The following is a 20696-nucleotide window of genomic DNA, read 5'->3' as shown; positions in this document are numbered from 1 at the left end:
TGTCCAACTTTTCATGAACACATTTGGAATTTTGGCAGAAATATTGAAATGCTTGCTATTTCCTTCTCCAACTTACTTTACAGATGAGGGAACTGAGACAAACAGGATTAAATGATTTGCTCAGAGCTAGTGTCAAGCCACATTTGAACTCAGGAAGATGAATCTTGACTCCAGGCCCCAAACTCTATCCCTTGTGCCTTCACTACTTAGACTAGTGTGATAATTTCTCCTCAAATCTTCCCATCCCTATTATCAATCCACTTTAATTCATACTTCATGACTATCAAAGGAGTTTTCCTTAAGCATATCACTTCTGCTCAAAAAATTCAGTGGCCTCTGAGTAAAGTTCAAATTTCTAAGCCAAGCATGTTATATAGAAGTCTTCTTAAAAGCTCCCTTGGGGCAGCTAGGTGGTGCAGTGGATAGAGCATCAACCCTGAAGTCAGGAGGACCTGAGTTCAAATCTGTCCTCAGACACTTAACAATGTTTAGCTGTGTGAGACCCTGGGCAAGTCACTTAACCCCAATTGCCTCAGCAAAAAAAAAAAAAGAAGAAGAAGAAGATGATGATGTACTTTCTACCAATCTAATCTTAATCTTACCATTTTCCTACCATGAATTCTTCATTTCAGCAAACTGGATGATCATCTATTCCTTGAATACTCCACTGCCTTTGAATCTGCTGGAAATATTTTCTTACTGTGTTCTTATCTATCCTTAGTCTTATTGATTGAACATAAAAAATCTTGCTTGATTTTGATTTCACTATCATCATCATCATCATCATCATCCTTCTCTCCTTTCCATTTCCTAAACACCCTTTTCTGCAAGGAACTCTACAACGTGACTGCTTCAGCTTGCTTAAATTTCATCAGTACCCTTAGTTGCTTCTGTTCCTGATTGGAGAACAGAACACAAAAATTACTCTCATTATCTCCTTTTATAGAGGGCTCAAAATATCAACCGTCTCTTCATTTGTTACCTGCTGTTCTACTTGATTTAGATGATCATCATTATGCCCCCACCAAGTACCTTTTAGCACTTCCTTTTCAGTTTTCTTTTGTGTGTTGTCTTTCCCCTTCAGATTGTGAGCTCTTTGAGGGCAAGAACTATCTCTCGATTTCTTAATTTGTATCCCAAGCACTTAGAATGGTGCCCAACACAAAGTAATCATTTAGTAAATAAGTTGATAAGTTAATAAATGTCTTCCCTTTTCAATAGCCATTTTTCTAATTCAGGCCTTCATCTCTTGCATATACAATTGCAGTGGCTTCATAATTGAACTTCTGCTTCAAATCTTTGCTGTCTAATCTACCCTCCTCCTAGTACATTTTGGTATACTAAACCACTGGTCTAACTCTTATCATTCCCAACATTGACAAACTCCACTGGCTCCCTAATTGATTCTTGAAATACAAATTCATCTGTTTAGTATTTAAAGTGTCATCATGTTCAACTTGTCTTTCCAAATTGATTTTAATTTTGTTCCAGCCAGACTGGTCTACTTGTAATCCTCAATACAAAATACTATCTTTTGCCTCCTTTTTTGCTTTTGTATAGGTTGTCCTCCATACTTTGAGTATACTCTTCTCATCTTTGCTGCTTGAAATCCTGAGCTCTTCTCAGGATCGGGCTCTAGCACTATTATCTAAACAAAAGCATTCCTGATTCTCTGCCCAAGTTGTTAATGCTCTTTCCCTCTCCTGGAAAAAAAAAAAAAAAAGTATTTGCTTTGTATATATTGGTGTATATGTTGTTTCCCCAGTAGAATGTAAGCTCCCTGAGGGCAGAGATTTCCTTTTTCTTTTTTTTTGTGGTTTGTTGGGTTTTTATATTCCAAGCCCTAGCATATTATGTATCTGGTATTTAATATGTATTTATTATATCCTTGTAAATTAAATTGAAATGTCACCTCCTAATCTTCTAGCTCTCAAAGTTTCTTTTTAATCTTTACTGATTTCCCTTGTAATAACCTTGCTTCCTGAGACCTCATAAGAGTTCTTTGTTTTGTACTTTTCTAAAGAATTTTTTTTAAAGACTTTAACATAAAATTGTTCATAAATAATATAATTTGGCATGTATATTGTAGTTATCAAAAATAGTTCCAATGAGGCTAAAAAGGAACTATCTAAAAAGACTAATGTGGATGCACAGGGAAATGTCAGCAACCAACTTAGATTTTTATAAGACATGTACATAAGATGGAAACAGGGCAGGTAATGAATATGAAATACAAAATCAGCAAAGTTCTGTAAGCAGAGTGTCAGGAATGGTAGGATTCACCATCAGCTCAGGTTAGGGAGAAAGATGAGGTCAACAAAAAGATTTTTTAAAAGGCTAATTTGGGGAAAAGAGGATCAAAGAAGGCATTAAGACCATTGACTATTGCTCAGGGTAGATGAAAGGAGGCAGAGTTGTTCAACTCTTATTTTGCTTCTGTTTTTTTCTGCAGAATCACTGAATCAAGACTTTCAGAGTTGGAAAAATCCTCGTTGACCATCTAGCCTAACTTAGACCTGAAAAGGATTCTCTACTACAAAATACTCAACAAGTGGTCATCTAGTGGTCATCTAACCTCTGCATGAAGACCTCCAATGAGGAGGAACCGATACTTTCCAAAGCAGCCTATTTCACTTATGGATATCCAAAATTGTTAGGAAGTTTTCCCAGATGATAAGCCTAAATTTGCCTCTTTATTTTTCTACCTGTTGTTTCTATTCATCCTCAGAAGACAGAACAAGTTTAATCTCTTTGCCACTTACCTCTTCAAATACTTGAAAACAATCATTACTTGCCCTGAGTTTGCTCTTCTACAGGATAAGCATTCTCAGTCCCTTCAGTTAATCCTCATCATAGAAATTCAAGGCCTTTTACCATCCTGGTCTATGAAGGAGAATGATATCTGGACTGCAAAAAAAAAAAAAAAAAAAAAGTAGAAAAATGGATAATAAAGAGTTAATAACCTAAGAGAATCAGAGGGATAGTAAGAGAGTATCTAATTGCCCTTGTTGAATTTGTCATCTGGCTCAGAGGAACTAATCTCAGGTATTGAAAGAACTGACAGATATGATTGTTAAGCAATTTATCAGTAATCTCTGAAAGGTCCTTAAAAAATCCTCAAGATTGAAAAAGATTATTTGTTGTTTTGATTTTTAAAAGGGAAGATGAGAATCTAAAAATTGTGGGTCAAACTATAAGCAAGCTTAACTTGGGTTCCTAGAAAATTTTAGAAAATAGTACTAAAGAAATGTCAGTACTAAAAAAACTGTAGAAAAAGTAGTGATCATTAAGTATCATCATGGCTTCATCAAGGACAGCTCATATCTGACTAACTTCCTTTCCTTTTTGGACACTGGTATTTCAGAGGGATGCTGGAAATATAGTTTACTAGGATTTTTAACAAAGGATTTGACACAGTAACTCATGCTGTTCTTGTGTATAGAACTCAAGATACTGGTTAGGTAATACAATTGGATGAATCTGGAACTGATTGGATGGCTGGCTTCAAAGAGTAAACATTTCTATTGTGAGGTTCATTTGGAAGTAAGAGTGCTCCAGGAATGTAAGTGTTGTTCTATGCTGTTTGATATTTTTATCAGTGATAAACACAAAACTGGAAGGGATCAATAATATTTAGATGGCAAAAGTCCCAAAAGATCTTGATAGATTAGAACTCTATACTGAATCTCACTTGGTGAACTTTAATAGAGACAAATAAAAAGTCTTCCATTTAGGATTTTTAAAAATCAGCTTGACAAGTATACCACAAGATGCTATGAAGACAGCAGTTCATCTGAAGAACTGGCGTTTTCATAGACTGCAGACTCCATATGTATCTATCTTGGGACACAACAGTACCTATGAAAAAGGACATGTGAATTCATTTCTGTGGTTGTAGATCACAATCTGTTAATTAGAAAATAGCAGAAAAGTCTTAGGGTGTCTCTAGAGCATCTTGAGAGATTAAGTGAGTTACCCAGAGTCACAGGGTTATTATCAATAAGCTTTTATTTTATACCTCTCTGTGTCAGAAACCAGAGATAGTGTTTTTTTTTTTAATAAAATGGTCTGTATAAGTAGATATGAAATATATGCAAAGTAAATATAAAGTAATTTCACTATTCTCATCTATTTCTATCTTTTCAATTGAACCAGTTAATCAGTCAAACATGGTTCCTGAGGTGCCTTATAATCCTAGATTTCCGATTCTGAGATCCTCTTTATTTAATGCCTACTGTGTACTAGGTACTGTGCTAGGTGCTCTAGTGCTACAAAGACAAATATGAAATGCCCTCCAGAAGTTTACATTCTAACAAGGAAACATGTAAATGTAAGTATATGTCATATATAGTGATAGAGATTGGACCTGTGATTGCCTTAGTATATGGACCTTCCAGCCAAGGAAATTTCTTCTACAGAAACAAGTCAGCATTTTCTCTACAATTTATATATAGTCTGAGTTACCTCAGATACTAAAGTGTAATGACTTGATAGCCTCAAGCAGCTTATTTCAGAAGGACTTGATGCTTTTAACTTTGAGGTTGACTTTAGACATAATAGTCTGCCTTTAAAATACATATATGTAGTACATATTTGCAAATGCCATATAAAGAAAATATAAAGTTAGTGTGTGGGGAAGATTTCAATCTCGGGTGACCCTTGAAAATGTTGTGAGCCACATGTGGTATGTTTAATACTAGTTTAAATATTTGCCTGGGGTTATCTTTTTCCACTCTCTCCACTCCGCTTTCAGAACCATGATGAGGGGAATTTAGCTATTGTTCCTGCAGTTATATCACTCTCCTCTAAGGCCCTACTCATTGGCCTAGCCATTTGTTAGATCAACATACCTTCCTGGCCACTACTCCCCTTCTGTTGCCAGTTCCTTAGCACATTAAAGTGGAAAGCTCTTAGCTCCTAAATGGAATGCTTCTTACATCCATCCATCTGAACAGCAACAGGAAACCACTGGAGCTTCTTCAGCTCCAGTGGAGTGAAAATATTAGATCTGTGCTTTTGAAGCATTAGTTTGGCAACTGTGGAGAATGGATTGGAAAGGCAAAAGACTGCAGGCTGGCAGAGAGATCAGCTTGGAAAGTGGCAGAAGTAGGTGAGGAACCCAGGCACCCCTGACAATGTATACCTCACTTCCTCTGTATATATTGATACAACAAATAAATAAAGCTCATGTAGTCTTAATCTGTAGTGAGGAAGAGATGTCCAGAACTACAGTGGTGATCCTCCTCCTATAGAGGCAATTGAGCATAGTAGATAGTAGGCTGGAGGTGGAAGCATGAAGAGCTGGGTTCAAAATCTTCCTCAACACATAATGGCTATACAGTGTTAAGTAACAGCCCCTTTGAGCCTTAGTTTCCTCATCTGTAAGACTGGAATAAGAGTGTTGTGAGATTCAAGTAAGTTTGTTTAAAGCACTTTCCATCCCTGAAGGTGTTCTATCATTGTCATTACTACATAGGCTCCTTGTTTAGACCACATTTGAAATTGCACAGTTCCGGATACCATATTTTGGAAAGGCCATTGATGAAAGGTAACATAGTAGAGTCAATAACGAGCTAGGAAGATAAGTTCAAATCCCCCTCTGATGAATATTGACTGTGTGACCTTGGGCAAGTCACTTCATCTCAGTGCTCTAAGCCGTCCTTTTAAGATGACATATTGTAGTGGGGTATCTAGATGGTACAATGATTAGAGGACCAGCCCTGGAGTCAGGAGGACCAGTTTGAATTCAGCCCCAGATGCTCAACACTTCCTAACTGTGTGACCCTGGGCAAGTCACTTAATTCCAATTCTCTCTCAAAAAGAAAAAGAAAACAAGTGTAGGATGATATATTGCAGAGAAGGTTAAGACCTTTTTTTGGCTAAGACGTGTATTGGCAAAATCTAAGTCCCACCTGGGAGGGAACTCCCTATACTTAGGACATTGCAGGTTATCATTATTGATAAATTAGTGAGTATTCAGATGAAGGCAACAAGGAGTCCATCTTCAGACATTTATTAGCTGTGTAACCTGGTTAGGCTTCTTAACCTGGCTGCCTCGGTTTCCTCAACTGTAATATGGGGATCATTATAGCATCTTATGTCATAGGGGTGTTGTGAGGATCAATAAGACAATATCTGTAAAGCACTTAGCAAAGTGTCTGGAACATAATAGACACTTCAGAAATGTTTGTTCCTTTCCTTGCTGTCTTTGAACAAGCAAACTTACATAAAACATTAGAAATGATGGCCTTCGTTCAAAGATATAGGTGCATATTAGTCTAATTATTTATTTTAAAATCTAAATAGAACATGGCAAGAGTCAGGAAATTTAAGTTCTAGTCCTGGCTTAGCCACAATCTGTGTGATCATTGGCAAGGCATTTAGTTCCTCTGGGACTTAATTTCTTTTTGCGTGAAAATGGAAGAATTAAATGACTGCAAAAGTCCCACTACCCAAGCTTGACTAGTGTAACATTCTATGATGATGAAGCGTGATACTCTCCCTTCATTGTTTCCCTCAACTGGAAGTATATTTGGTAGGAAGTGTCGTTCTTTATCTGTGCATTCCAAGGTTTGAAAATGAATTGGCTAAAATCTATATAAAAACAGAATGAAAATGAGGAAATTTCTTATTTTGGTAAATGATATGGAATTTCCTGAATTTTAACAGTTATATCCAGTCATTTTCCATTATATCTCTAGGGTCTAAGACCCTACTGCCACTTTTTATACATATAAAAAACTTTGACTGTTTTTTTGCCCAAACCTGTGACTCTGTAGAGCACTTCTGGGTTGAAAAGAACTAACTCTACTAAATCAACATACATTTATTAAGTGCCTACTCTGGGCCAGCAACTGTGATCCCACACCAAGAGACACCAGCAACTATTAAGCAATTTATGGGTTTAGAACAGTTTCTAGTGTGTCTGTGTGTGTGTGTGTGTGTGTGTGTGTGTGTGAGAGAGAGAGAGAGAGAAATTCTTTGCTAATGGGACAAACCTTTGGAACCCTTCTCAGGATGTTTTTAAATGGACAAACAAAAGGAACCAAATCAGGTTATTTTTTTAAAAATGAGTTCTTAGAGTTGAATTGATGAATTTCTGCTTTAAAGAGTTACCTGTGACTTGCCCAGGGGCCATGCAACCTATATATATATTGGGCTCAAACCCAAGCTCTTCTTGACTCCAAGTCCAGTTGCATGTTATGTCACACTACTTGTTATGACATAAAAAGAATGTGTTGTCTAGAGTAGCTGAAAAGGGGGGATGTGAATTGCATGTTAATTTTTGATACTTCTGAAAGGAAGCAAAGTGGTAAGAATAATGGTCTTGAGTGTTCTATTGGTATCCTGCCCTGTGACCATGGCAAGTCACTTTAAGCTCTCAGGCTCAGTTTCCTTATATATAAAATGGGAATGATGAGAACACCTGCCTTAAGATTATTGCGAGGATCGAATTAAATGATAATATGTAAAGTGCTTTGCAAACCTTAAAACTATATACAAACTATATACATGTACTAGTCAAACTCAATTTTTTGAGAACATAATCTTCAAATTATTCAAGAATTGTTTATCTAATTAATGATTATCGAGGTGCCTAAGATTTTCTATATTTTTATGCTCTTTTTTTCTTAAAGTAGGATGGACTAGAAGGGAAAAAAGAAATAACATTCCAGCCATTTGTTTTGGAACTTAGCAGCTTTGATGTTTATAGCTGGTAAAACAAATATTCAAAACCAAAATTTTTTTGTAAGTAATCTATTATGGAATTGGTTAAAATAGGAAGATGGTTTAGTAAGGTTGGTAATAGTCCCTGCATATGGATTATCTGGGTTAAGTCCAACTTCCATTATTATCTGATTTGCTGTGTCTGGCATTAGCAGCATGTATATTGGTGCACAATAAACATTGTTTGATAATGGCAAAACTATCAGATTTCAGATTCCTAGAGTCAGATATTAATATCGACAATCCATTTCAGACATTGTGTACTCTTTGAAAGAATTTAATTTAGTAATAAATGTATCAAGCTCCTTATGTGCAAGGCTGGAGACCTTATATTCTGATAAAGGGCTGTACGTGGAGTCTGGAAAGCTTGGTTCTAAGTCTTCCCTTTTTTTAATACTGGTTGTATAACTGGACAAGTCATTTAATCCCTCAGGGCCTCCAGGCGAAATCTCTAAGGCTGCAAATGACAGAAGAATTGTTGCTACCTGTGAAAGTTTTTTCACTGATTTCCCTATCACAATGAAATCATAGGTTTGGACATAATGTTCTGAATGCTGGGTTTATAAAAATAATACTTTCCCTGCCCTACAGGAAGTTCTAGTAGAAAAGGGAAGAATGGAGGGAATGTATGTGGAATATTTTTTTTCCAGTCTAAAACTGGTTTAAATGAGGAATAAAGATTCTGGAAGTGAATCTGTGATTTCATGAATACAGGCAATTCCCAGCTGAGGAAATTTCCTGTTATTGTAGGTCAGCTATTTAGTGCCTTAGAGATTTGCTTATAACACTGAGAGAGTGAAGTGATTTGCCTTGTATCACACAACCCTTATATGTCAAATATGGCTGGTTCCAAGACCTAACTCTATCCACTATGCCATGTTGGTTTAACTTGGCTTAAATTAGTTTCACCATGGAGGAAGTGAAGAACTTTTTTACTTTTGTCATAATTCATGATCAGAAAGCCCACCTATTACAGTCATGATTTACCCTTTTATTTGCTTTCCTGTTTTCCTGTCATGCAACTATTGGACTTAAAATTAAAATGTTAACACTGGTGATTTTTAGGGTGATTTTGTTTTCTGACCACCTAAAATAACCATGGGGGCAGAAAGTGAATAGAGCCCTGGAACTGAAGTACGGATTACCCTTCCTGATTTCAAATCTGACCTAAAATACTCAATATATAATCCTGGGGCAAGTCACTTAAACCCATTTGGCTCAATTTCCTCATCTGTAAAATGAACTGGAGGAGGAAATGGCAAATTACTCCGGTATCTTTGCCAAGAAAACCTCAAAAGCTAACAGCTAGGGAGAGTCAGACACCACTGAAACGATTGAACAACAAAAATAATCACATAATACTTTCAAGTTTGCGGAGTTGGCATAATTTATATTTGAGTGTCCCAACATCCCATGAGATAGATATAATTCTAGTTTACAACTGAGTTAACTAAGGCTCAGAAAGTTAATTAGTTCAAAATCACAGAGTTAAGTGCCCGGGTGTTTCCCGGTACTGGCGACTTGGCATTTATTTATTTGTTAATCACTTGCTTCTGTGATAAAATGGAAGGAGCCGGAGGGCCTGGAATTCCTGATGTATGCAGGAGAGCCATTTGAGAGGTGACCTGTAGAGACACAAGAGTTTGTCACTTAAAGCACAAACCTCTTCGCATGACAGAAGCTGCTGTTATTCTCTAGTTAGGCCAGAAGTCTGGTTCTGCTCCTGGGTGCCCAGGAAAGGGGGCGGAACGAATCTCTGGAATCTGCGTGATTTAGCATGAATGACAGGCGCAGGAGAAACCACTTGTGGTCCGGCCGCGCGTTCCTGACCCACCGGCCTCCAGCCAGGACAAGCTGCTGAGAAGGCGGAAACCTGTCTCCACGTTTACCAGTCCCTCCTCCCTTTCTCCTCTCCACATGAATTCTCTCCTAACTTACACTTGTCCCCTCTTTAGTGCCCTGTATCTCCCCCAGCTCCCGTGCGGGGTATGGAGGAGCGGGGAATTCGTGCTCGGGCACAGGTGGTAGTGAGATGAGGTGGCCTCTCGGGTTCGTTCCAGCCCTGGAAACCTGACCTTATCCCACATCGTCTCAGCTTTCGGCGAGCCCTGCAGCCCCGGGACCTGTACCTAAGTCCTCGGAGGGCAAATAAACCCCTATTTGTGCGGGAGGGGCGAGGGAGCCTCGGGATGCAGGAAAGCCGCCTGCGCCGTATCGAGATTTTGAGGGGGCCGTACGGAAGGACTGGTTGCGGGATCTGGTCACCCCGGGGGCCGGGCCGAGGACCTGGGAGAGGGGGTGGGGGACCACAGGATTCCTGTCAAATGCGAGCCTTCCGCTTTTCCGTCGCGAGCCCCCAACCAAGGTGGGAAGAGGAAGGGGCGCCGGAGCTGCGGGGGATGTGGCAAGCAGCTACCCCGAGGGACTGTGCTGTGAGTCCGGGAGCGGGCTGAGAGCCGGGGGAAGCGGCTGAAGAGTTTGGAATGAACCCGGGGAAGGGACAGGTCGAGATGGGAAGGATGAGATAAAACGGGGGTGGGGGGGCGGCGCTCCCTCCTCCCTGCGCTCTTTCCCGGAGTCTCTCCGCCCCCAGCCTCCTTCGCGGAGGTGGCCGAGATGGCGCGGATGCCTAGTGCCCCGCGTCCCCTGGCTGCCGCTGCATTGGGCCCAGCATCGCGACTCCTGGGCCCGGAATGGAAAAAGAGGTGCCGCAGGCAGGTGAGAGGCCGTAAGGGAAGACTGGGCCCTGCGGGGTGGGATGCCGTAGTGGGAGGTGGGATGTGTCTAGGGCCCAGGTCCGCAGGCGGTTCCCCTGTCTGCCCCTTTGATCTCCAGGGATCCTCCCCGTTGCAGGCTCCTCCGCGTCCCAGCCGAGATCCCTCAGTTAATACGGCATCTCTTTCGTAGCTCCAACCTCCGTTATTCCTCCGATCTACTTGGAAGCTTGCGTCCCTCACTTCTCTCCACAGCAGGCCCTGGCGTCCCTGTTTCTGCTTCCCGCATCGAGGTGCCTGCATCTCGGCCCTCCTGCCCTCCAAAGTATTTCCCCTCCGACTGATATACACATTTTTTTTTAATGCCAAAGACTAGTCGTCTCTTTCCCAGACGTGAATAAGGGACTACCTAGGATTAGAGACAAGTAGAACGTCCAAGTGTGGGAAGTTTGACAGAGGCATTTTCTTGAATTTTTTTAAAGACAAAGGAGCCTGGCATGTGCCAGGTTGTTTTTTCCACCCAGAATTCTTGCAGTGAAGCTGCAGGAACTGCAGTAGTTGTCCTCAAAGTGTTATAAGATCACTCCAGCAACTTGATTTGTCTTTTCCCTGTAATAGAAATGTGGAATAAGCCAGCTGCTCCCTCATAGGAATAGTGAAGGAATTCAAGAGATGAATATATATATTGGAAATTTTTCTATAATAGTTATGATGAAGCATATTTTTAAAATTTTATTGACATCTTTTGTTTTTATAGAACCTAAGCAACCTTTCCATAAGACCTACTTCCTCTATTCTTCCCCTAAAACTAACACATATATTGAAAAATCTGATTATATATGATCTTCCATATCAACTTCTACAAAGTAGGGTGTGGGAGGGTATTTTCTCCTATCTCTTATTTAGGGTTAAGGTGGTTTTTTTTAGTAACTTTAAAACATTCATTTCCCAACTATTCTGTGGTTCCTTCCTTTTATGATGTGGTTTCCTTGTTAATATTGTTTTCCTGATTCTGCTTACTTCACTTTGCATCAATTCATGAAAATCTTCCTATGCTTCTCATTCATTATATGTGTCATTTCTTACAGAACAGATATATCCCATTGTATTCCATACTTAACATATATCATAATTTGATCACAACCCCAACTGATAGACATAGAATTAATTTCCAATTCTTTGCTACACAAAAAGAGTTACTAATATGTTTTGGCGCATGTGGGCTTTTCCTTTTATCAGTGACCTCCTTGGAGTATATTCCTTAGTAATGAAATCTCAAGGTCAGAGTGAATGAACTTTTAATCCATTTTATTTGCCTAATTCCTGATTGCTTTCCAAAATGGTTTTCCTGATTAAATTTTTCTAAACTTTACCAACAATATATTAGTGTGTCTGTCCATAAATCCTCCAAGATTGACTACTTTCATCTTTTATCATCTTTGCCAAATTTTCTTGGTGTCATCTCAGTTATTTTGATTTGCATTTCTCTTATTTTAAGGCATCTCTGGAGTATTTTTTCATATGGTTATTTGCACATCTTTTGAGAAGTGTTCATATCCTTTGACCATTTTATTACTAAAGAACTGATTTTGAGCTCATTTCTGTTGTTCCTATATTTTGGATATCAAACCTTTATTTGAGAAATTTGATTCAAAAACAAGCATTTATTAAATGCCTGCTATGTTTAGGTACTTTGCTAAGCCTAGGAGATACAGTGAGAGGGGTGTGTGTGTGTGTGTGTGTGTGTGTGTGTGTGTACACAGACCAGAGAGAAGGTAGTCTCAGAGGGTAAGTCATTACAGAATTGATAGAAGATAGTCTCAGAAGGAAAGTCATTAGCAGCTGAAGAGACCAGAAAAGATGAATAATCTCCAAGTTATCCTTTAGTTAATGCCTGAATTTGATTTAAGCTTAAAAGAGACATTTCAGGTGTTGGAAGCACTTTGGCAACTCCAAAATAGCTCAGAACCTTTTGGGAGGGAGGAGAGGAAGATGGATAGAGTTCACTGGAGGCACCTCAAATTGAGAGTCAATTTGGACACAAATGGGTCTGAGATGTGTGGAAATCTGCAAAATTTATATTAAACATCAATGCAAAAAAAAAAGTCTGTGATGAGTATAGCTACAGCAACTATAGATGGACAAATGCCTATTCTCATTAGGGCATCCTGTGTTAGAAGTCAGACCTGGTAAGTATAAAGCATGAATTAAGTGGCACTGGTGTCATCTCAGTTATTTTGATTTGCATTTCTCTTATTTTGAGGCATCTCTGGAGTATTTTTTCATATGGTTATTTGCACATCTTTTGAGAAGTGTTCATATCCTTTGACTATTTTATTACTAAAGAACTGATTTTGAGCTCATTTCTGTTATTCCTATATTTTGGATATCAAACCTTTATCTGAGAAATGTGATACAAAAATTTCTTCCATCTTTCTGTACCCACAGAGGCAAACAAGCCTTCTATCTCAGATTAATTTGCTTAGATAGAAGCAAGATTTAAGGAGAAAGGAAAAACAGAAATTACTTGACCATTTATTGTCTACCTGAGAAAACCTAAGCCCAGAGATTGATGGGACTTCAATTATACAAATATTATTCTACAAATAATAATAATAGAGTCAGAATTTGAACTCAGGTCATCTGATTCTAAATTCACTGTTTTTGCCGCTATATCATGTTGTCTCATATTAAAAATTACAAATTAAGGAATATTTACATAATTTATGAATTTGAAATAGTTGTACATAATTCATAGTGCTTTCCTGAAGTAGCTAGATTTTACCTGTGGACAAGCAATATTTTATCTGTCTTTGTTTCCCAATGCTTAATACTTGTTCATTGAATCAAATTGAAGTATTTCAGTATTCATAAATATGTGTGGCAATCAAAAAGAAGGTACCTATAGTCCTATCTCTTAACTTAGAGATAAAGAAATAGGCTCTATGTAAAACAAATAATTGGTTCTACAGCTGGAACTAGAACACTGCGTCTTCTATCTTTCAAGCCCTTAATTCTTAAAAAGAAAGTTGCTTTTTAACTGAGTGCAAATGAAATAAGTTCTAAGATATATTTTTGGGACTAGGAGACAATTAAAAATCCCTTTTCAAAATATATAACAAAATATACTCATTTAAAATATATACTAAGAATGTAAGGGATAATGCTGTAAAAAATTACCCTGGCATGAGTTCTATCAATAAAAAGTTATTTTAAAAAATAAATAAATAAAATATATACTAAGACTACAATTGAATGGTTTGCTTCAGGGTTTCACTGAGCAGGATATGGAGTACCTTAGAATTTGCCATAGATTAACTAGGGATAGCAGAGAACAGAAGAAATAAAGTAGGAAGGAGAAAAATAAAAAGTAAAAGTAGGAACTAAGGGTTATTCCGTGGAGAAAGAACAGGCTTTATTTATGATCCATGGAAGTTAGAGAAGGGTATACACATATCAGGAATTGGGAATGATCTGTTTGCCTTTGTGGGGAATACTGTATTCTGCACGTAAGCTCTTGGGTCAAAAAAAAGAAAAAAGAAAAAAGACTGTACTTTGTACAAAATGATGTTACTCTGTATTTTCAGGAATATATTTTCTCTGCATTGACTTTTCTGTTTTTCAACATTCATTTTTGTGTGCAGACTCATCTACCTTGGACCTGTTTTGATATTTACCAGCTTATTTCTGAGTTGAGGTTCTGACTCCTTTTCCTTTCATACTTATTTGGTGCAGAGGAAAGAGATATTTTTTTTTCTGAAAATGAATTTGACAGACCACCTTCAGATAGTTCCCAATACCACCTTGCCATTCTCCCCAAAAGGCAACAGCACCTATTTCCAGGAAGATCTTCAGGAGATCATTCACACAGCTACCTTGGTGACTTGTACCTTCCTGCTTGTTATCATCTTCTTCATGGGTTCCTATGGCAACATTATTGTTTTCATGTCCTTCTTTGACCCAGCTTTCAGGAAGTTCAGGACCAACTTTGATTTCATGATTCTGAACTTGTCCTTCTGTGACCTCTTCATTTGTGGAATGACAACTCCCATGTTCACTTTTGTGCTATTCTTTAGTTCAACTGCCAATATCCCTGATGCTTTTTGTTTCACCTTTCACCTCACAAGTTCTGGCTTCATCATCATGTCCCTCAAAACAGTGGCAGTGATTGCCCTTCACCGACTTCGAATGGTGCTGGGGAAGCAACCTAATCGCACTGCCTCCTTCCCGTGTACATTGATCCTTACTTTACTTCTTTGGGCTACTAGCTTCACCCTCGCTGCCCTGGCTACACTGAAAACTAGCAAGTCACACCTCTGTCTCCCCATGTCCAGTTTGATTACCAGAGAAGGCAAAACCATCCTTTCTCTGTATGTGGTTGATTTCACCTTTTGTGTGGTGGTGGTCTCTGTCTCCTATATCATGATTGCTCAGGCTCTGAGGAAAAATGCTCAGGTAAGAAAATGCCCTCCAGTCATCACCGTGGATGCTTCCAGACCTCAGCCATTCATGGGAAGGTGCCAGATGGGAGGTGCGGACAGCATCCAGGGTGCTGGACCAGCTTTATATAGGAACCAGAACTTCAACAAACCACAGCACGTACAGACCCATGGATACACGCAGTGTTCCAACCAGTTACCAACTCCTGCAGCCAGTCGACTCCAGCTAGTCTCTGCTGTCAATCTGTCCACTGCAAAGGATTCTAGAGCCGTTGTTACATGTGTAGTCATTGTGCTATCTGTGCTGCTTTGCTGCCTTCCCTTGGGTATTTCTCTGGTACAGTTAGTTCTGTCAAGCAGCGGGAGCTTTATCTTTTACCAGTTTGAACTGTTTGGATTTACTCTCATATTTTTCAAATCAGGATTAAACCCTTTTATATACTCTCGGAACAGCGCAGGTCTGAGGAGGAAAGTCCTCTGGTGCTTCCAGTATATAGCCCTGGGCTTTTGTTGCTGCAAACAGAAGACCAGGCTTCGAGCTATAGGCAAAGGGAGCCTGGAAGTCAATAGGAACAAGTCCTCCCATCATGAAACCAACTCAGCCTACATGTTGTCTCCAAAACCTCAGAAAAAGTTTGTGGACCAAGCTTGTGGTCCAAGTCACTCAAAAGAAAGTGTTCTGAGCCCCAAGGTCTCAGCTGGACATCAGCACTGTGCTCAGAGCAGTTCAACCCCCATCAATACTCGAATTGAACCTTATTACAGCATTTACAACAGTAGCCCATCCCAAGAGGTGAGCACCCCAAATAGTGTACAACCAGTAAATGCTTTTGGATTTACTAAAATGAACATCGCTAAGCATTATCACACCACTAATGATTTAATGCAAGACTGTGACAGCATTTCTGCCAAGCAAATTCCAATTCCCTCAGTTTGACACAGTAGAGACTATAGAATCTTGTTTAAGCTTCCTTTGAATTTACAACCCATTTTAAAAGTATTTCATTTAAGTGTATCTGGGAGGGAACAAGGAGGGAAGAAGAGAGGGAGGGAGGGAGAGAGAGAGAGAATGAATGAATGAATGTAGGCAATCATTTGCAGTTCTAAACTAAAATTAAAGATGCAAATAATTACCAATTGCCAATTGATTTTTTAAACCTATGAATGCTCAGTTATTTGCCCTTGAATGAAAATTTGTATTTAGTGATTCCTTTGCATTTTTTCTGGAAATTGTAAAGGTTGACATTAAAATATATTGTTTAGATTTATAGCCTGATCTGTATAATAATAGTTTTATTAATTATGTCTATACTGACTCTTTGAATAGACAAAAGAAGTTATCGTGAATTACATTAAAATAGTAAATCAACAATTTGAGAAGAATCACTGTATTTGTGTTTGAATTATGGATTTGTTGTATTCTTAAAAAATGTAAAATAACAGATTTGTTAAAGGGCATTTTTGAGAAGGCAGTATTTTTAATGAAGGAATGATGAAGTCTGCATTTTTCCAATGTTTGAAATATTTTTTTTAAGTATTTTCCTATAGTTTAACTGAATGTTTTGCTATGGCAGAATATAAAAAATTCTTTGCACATAACTTAAAGAGTTCTTCTTCCAGAAGCATTAGGTCCTCTTGTCCAATAAGACAGTAGACTAAGTATGCAACATCTTAATTATTGTCATTCTTTATTGTAGACAGTACCATATTGAGTCAATTCAATGGTTATAAGAAAAGAGAGAGAGATTTGGGAGTTTATTAAAAGTTAAATGCTTCATTAATGAATAATTTTATTCAAGAGTTTAGGGAATATGGCTCTACCTTATATAGTACTCTTTATGAAATAGGAACCATGAATCTCTGTAATTGTTTTGGTCTGATCTTATATGGAAAGCAATAATAACTCCTTTGTGAAAAGAAGTTGGAATGGGAATGGGAATTTTGCTTAACAATTTTACAAATAAGAGTAGTCAAGAAATAACAAAAGTATAACAAACTTGTGAGTTTTGTTTTGTTGGTCTTTATTTACTAAGTGAATTCTTAGGAGTGAATTATTAAAATTATCTTCAATGTCATTTCAAAGTATCTTTTGTCCTTTAGTTATCTATGAGTTGCAGATGTGTAGCGGTTAAAAAAAAAATTAAATATTTCTTTACTGATGACTTATTTTGTTGTGCATTGCGATTCTAGTGTAGTTGAAAAATATATACATTCAGAAACAGTTTTCAATTGCTTTCTGTTCCTAATATATGCTCATTCATTATTTTCATTTCTGATTGACTATTAATTTGAATGTTTTGGGTTTGGTTTGGTTTGATTTGTTTGTTTTTTATTTTTTTATTTTTCTTTAGTCTTTGGATAGCATAGTAGAATGGAAATATTGCTAGATACAATGTCAAGAGACATAGGATCAATTTTTGCCTTCAACATTTACTAGATGTTTGACCATAGGCAAGTCACTAAATCTCTCTGAGCCTCAGTTCATCTGTAAAATGGATATAATAAAAATCTTAGCTCCTACCTCACAGAGTGGTTGTGAGGATTATAATATTATATAAATTATATAAGCACCTTGCACTTAAAACATTGCATAAATGTCTGCTTTTTTTTTTCCCCCCTTCATTTTTAAAGTCTTTGTATTTTTGTTCAAGGCACAATAGGTTTTTTTTGTTTGTTTGTTTGTTTTTCTGTTTTTAATTAACCGCTACCCTTTACTTCATTTTTAGTTCTGAACACTCTTGTAAAAAAAAAAATTAATCATTCATATTGGTTCTGTTTTTTGATTTTTACCATTTTAATTAATTAATCATTTAAATTAATACTATTTTCCATAAAAAAACTCTGAGAGATAGGTTGACATGTTATCTCTATTTAACAAATATAAATCTACCCAAATAAGTTGCAAAATTCCTTTAACTATGTTAAATTGTATTTCTATGCTTTGGGGGTTAGAATATTTAATATGTGGCTTCAGAAAACAATTATTACAAAAATTATTTCTAATTTTAAAAGATTAAGTTTTGTTTGTGCTTGTGATTTGGAGTAATTTTCTATCGTGGTTCCCACTTTTTTGGATAGAAAGGTTACAACGTGAAAAAATTTTGCATGCACATTTGAGATAATGAGTCTTTTTGTTCTTATCTATGAGTTATGTATTTGTTTTGGTTTGCATGATACACTAAAGGCCAAACTTTCAGTCTCTTTTATATTTCTTATATCTTCTTTAAGGGCTAAAATGGGCATGAAGGGAAAAGAAAAAGTAACTGAATATGAATAAAAGCAGGGAATAGTTAATTATAATGAATTATATAGTTATATAGATATATTACTGTGATGCAAAGTGATGTATTTTCAAATATTTTGTAATATTTGCTCTTAGCTGTAAAAACCCAAATTTGTATTTCTATACTAACACTTTAAAAGTTTTTAAAATATATTAAAAATGACAAAATTTCTGAATTTCACTTTGTAAGGAGATCATTAATTTAAATGAGTTGATGTGGATGTAAAGAAAACTTTCAGTATTATGTAATTAACATTTTTACCATTTAGGTAAAAGAAGGTATGTTGAAAAGAACTTCACAACCTTATGGAAATAATTCTTTTAACAGCAGAATTCATGAGATGAAAAGATTAGTTGTGTTTTCTTCACAGAGAATAGACTCTCATTATCCATGGTAAAGAACTCTAGATGTTGCTGTAAATTTTTACTAATATGTAATTTTTGTCCCAAACATTGCTAAGTCAATAATACTTAAAATACATTTTTAAAATACAAGGTCAGTTTGGAAATGAATGAAGCTTCTCAATAAACCAGTGAGAATTTATGTTTAGAGATTAAAATAGAATCATGTATACAGTATTTGAATTTTGATATTTTAGACTGATGTTCACATATCTTGCACACTTTCCTTTTAAAGTATCAAATGTAGTCAGTCCTTTCATAACTTATAGCCTCTCCAAAACAGAAAATCTTTACACTCCATCCATGGGAGTAATTACTGTCCTTACAAGAAAGGATATGGTACCGTGAATAAAATGCTACACCTGAAGCCTGAGAGACCTGAGTTCAAGCACACGCCAGATACTTGCTAGGTTGTGTGACCCAAGAAAAATCATTTACTTTCTTTCTCCCTCACTTTCCTCATCGGTAAAGTGGGAGTAATAATAGCATCCACTTTCCAGGGTTGTGAGGATCTAATGAGATAATATTTATAAAGTGCTTTGCAAACCCTAAAGCTGTATATATATTCTATAATCAATCTGTTTATTTACTTAATTATTCATTTCTCTTAGATATCCTTGTAGTATTTTGTTATATGTTCTGGTACTTTTTCTTTTCAGACTTTGTATGGAGCTAAGTCAACTCAAGTCAAATCAACAAGCATTTATTAAGTGATTACTATGTTCTAGATATGTACTAAGTTTGGGATACAAAAAGAAAATATACCAAAAAAAAAAAAAATACAAAAAGGAAAGACATCTCCTGCTCTCTAATAGCTTACATTCTAAAGGGAAACAAAAAACAAAAAGAAACAGGAAAGTTAAGGTGGGGAACAAGAATGAAGAGACTGGGTATGGGATGTGGAGAGGAGAGGGATGATGGAAAAAGTCCAGAAGGAGCGTTGGGAGTATAGCCTGGAGAGGAAGGAAGACATGGGTGGCTTTCTGAGAGGACCTAGCCAGAGGCAAAGGCTTCAGAGGAGAGGAGTACTTTTAATTTGTGAAGTCCAGGACAGGAGTGAGCTTTCAGGGTGAAGATTTTGCTGGGCCATTGTGGAGAAAGTCTGGGAAGAGAAATAGGAGTATAGATTTGAAGAAATTAATGAGATCAAAGTCTGAAGGGCTCTAATAGTATTGTACTGCTGGGGGAAACTGAGCAAGACAGAGATTAGAGACCAATTTAATAGTTTATTAAATAGATATACTGGGACCAAATAGATCTTGGTCCCAGGACTGGAAGAGACTATCATCTCAAAGAATCTAGCCATGAGTATTAGACAGTAAGACTCTTTTATAGAATAACAAGAACAATGACATAATGGGGGAGGGACCTGGATGGGGATAACCTAATGGGGGGAGGCCCCTAAGATGACACAATGGAGGGAAGTTACTGATATTCTAATGACATCTAAAATGGTAGACCTTTATCCTGTCAAACATTAAGAAGAATGATTATAACCTAAAGAGAGAAAACCTCCATCTCATCAACCATTTAAGAGGGAATGATTATAGCCTGGGGTTTTGGGGTAGAGCAACTGAGGTAGACCTTTATCTCATCAAACATTAAAAGGGAAAGGTTATAACCTGAGGCAGAGTAACTAAATAGGACGATTAAGGAAACTAGGTCAGGAAATCAAAAGGGAACTGTGGCACAACATTCCATACTCACTCTCTTCTAACTATTCAAATCTTTGAATTACCTTCCTCTAGAAGGTCTTAGCACCATAATTCTGAACAATTTGAATTTATGTGAAGTAAATAGACCAAATAAAAATTAAAATAAAGCTACAACAATGCAAGGATTTATGGCAAGGTCAAGTCTCTCCCTGAAAACCCCAGAGTTAATCAGCAATACACAAAGTTCCATATTTCAATCATGTCAGGTTCTCTTCAGTTGGGGAACATATGGACAGTTCACTGTGAGTTAGGTCTGTGGTCATTTGTGCATGACTCGGCCTTGCTTACTGAGCAGCAGGGCTCAAGCCAGTTGTGCTGCCCATTCAGAGGGGCAACCCGCTCCTGGGGAGAAGAGTGAGGCTTGGAGTAGCTCCTCCACCTGTCCTGCTCAGAGGAACAGACAGGGCTGCAGAAA

At 37.4% G+C, this 20696-nt stretch overlaps 2 protein-coding genes across 3 annotated transcripts in view; both read left to right on the top strand.

Annotated features, from left to right (window-relative positions):
• The window catches only part of PSME4 (proteasome activator subunit 4), a 112743-nt gene extending 103961 nt beyond the window's left edge, over positions 1-8782 (top strand). For both annotated transcript variants that reach the window (XR_007950315.1, XM_051975270.1), the window contains one exon: positions 2453-8782. The gene's annotated coding sequence lies outside the window, so the exon portion shown is untranslated. The remainder of the gene's footprint in view (positions 1-2452) is intronic.
• A 306-nt stretch (positions 8783-9088) lies between these two features.
• On the top strand, positions 9089-18659 carry GPR75 (G protein-coupled receptor 75). The gene is made up of 2 exons (XM_051975271.1): positions 9089-10446; positions 14087-18659. The coding sequence occupies exon 2, from the start codon at positions 14205-14207 to the stop codon at positions 15816-15818; it is 1614 nt and encodes a 537-aa protein (XP_051831231.1). The 5' UTR covers positions 9089-10446; positions 14087-14204; the 3' UTR covers positions 15819-18659.
• Positions 18660-20696: the final 2037 nt, after the last annotated feature.

This window comes from Antechinus flavipes, chromosome 2 (assembly GCF_016432865.1).
Source record: "Antechinus flavipes isolate AdamAnt ecotype Samford, QLD, Australia chromosome 2, AdamAnt_v2, whole genome shotgun sequence".
NCBI classification, from domain to species: Eukaryota; Metazoa; Chordata; class Mammalia; order Dasyuromorphia; family Dasyuridae; genus Antechinus; species Antechinus flavipes.
This window is presented reverse-complemented; position numbering and strand designations above follow the sequence as displayed.

Bases quoted from the DNA above. Each gene is read 5' to 3' on its own strand.
- GPR75 (XM_051975271.1), top strand. From the start codon at position 14,205: ATGAATTTGACAGACCACCTTCAGATAGTTCCCAATACCACCTTGCCA.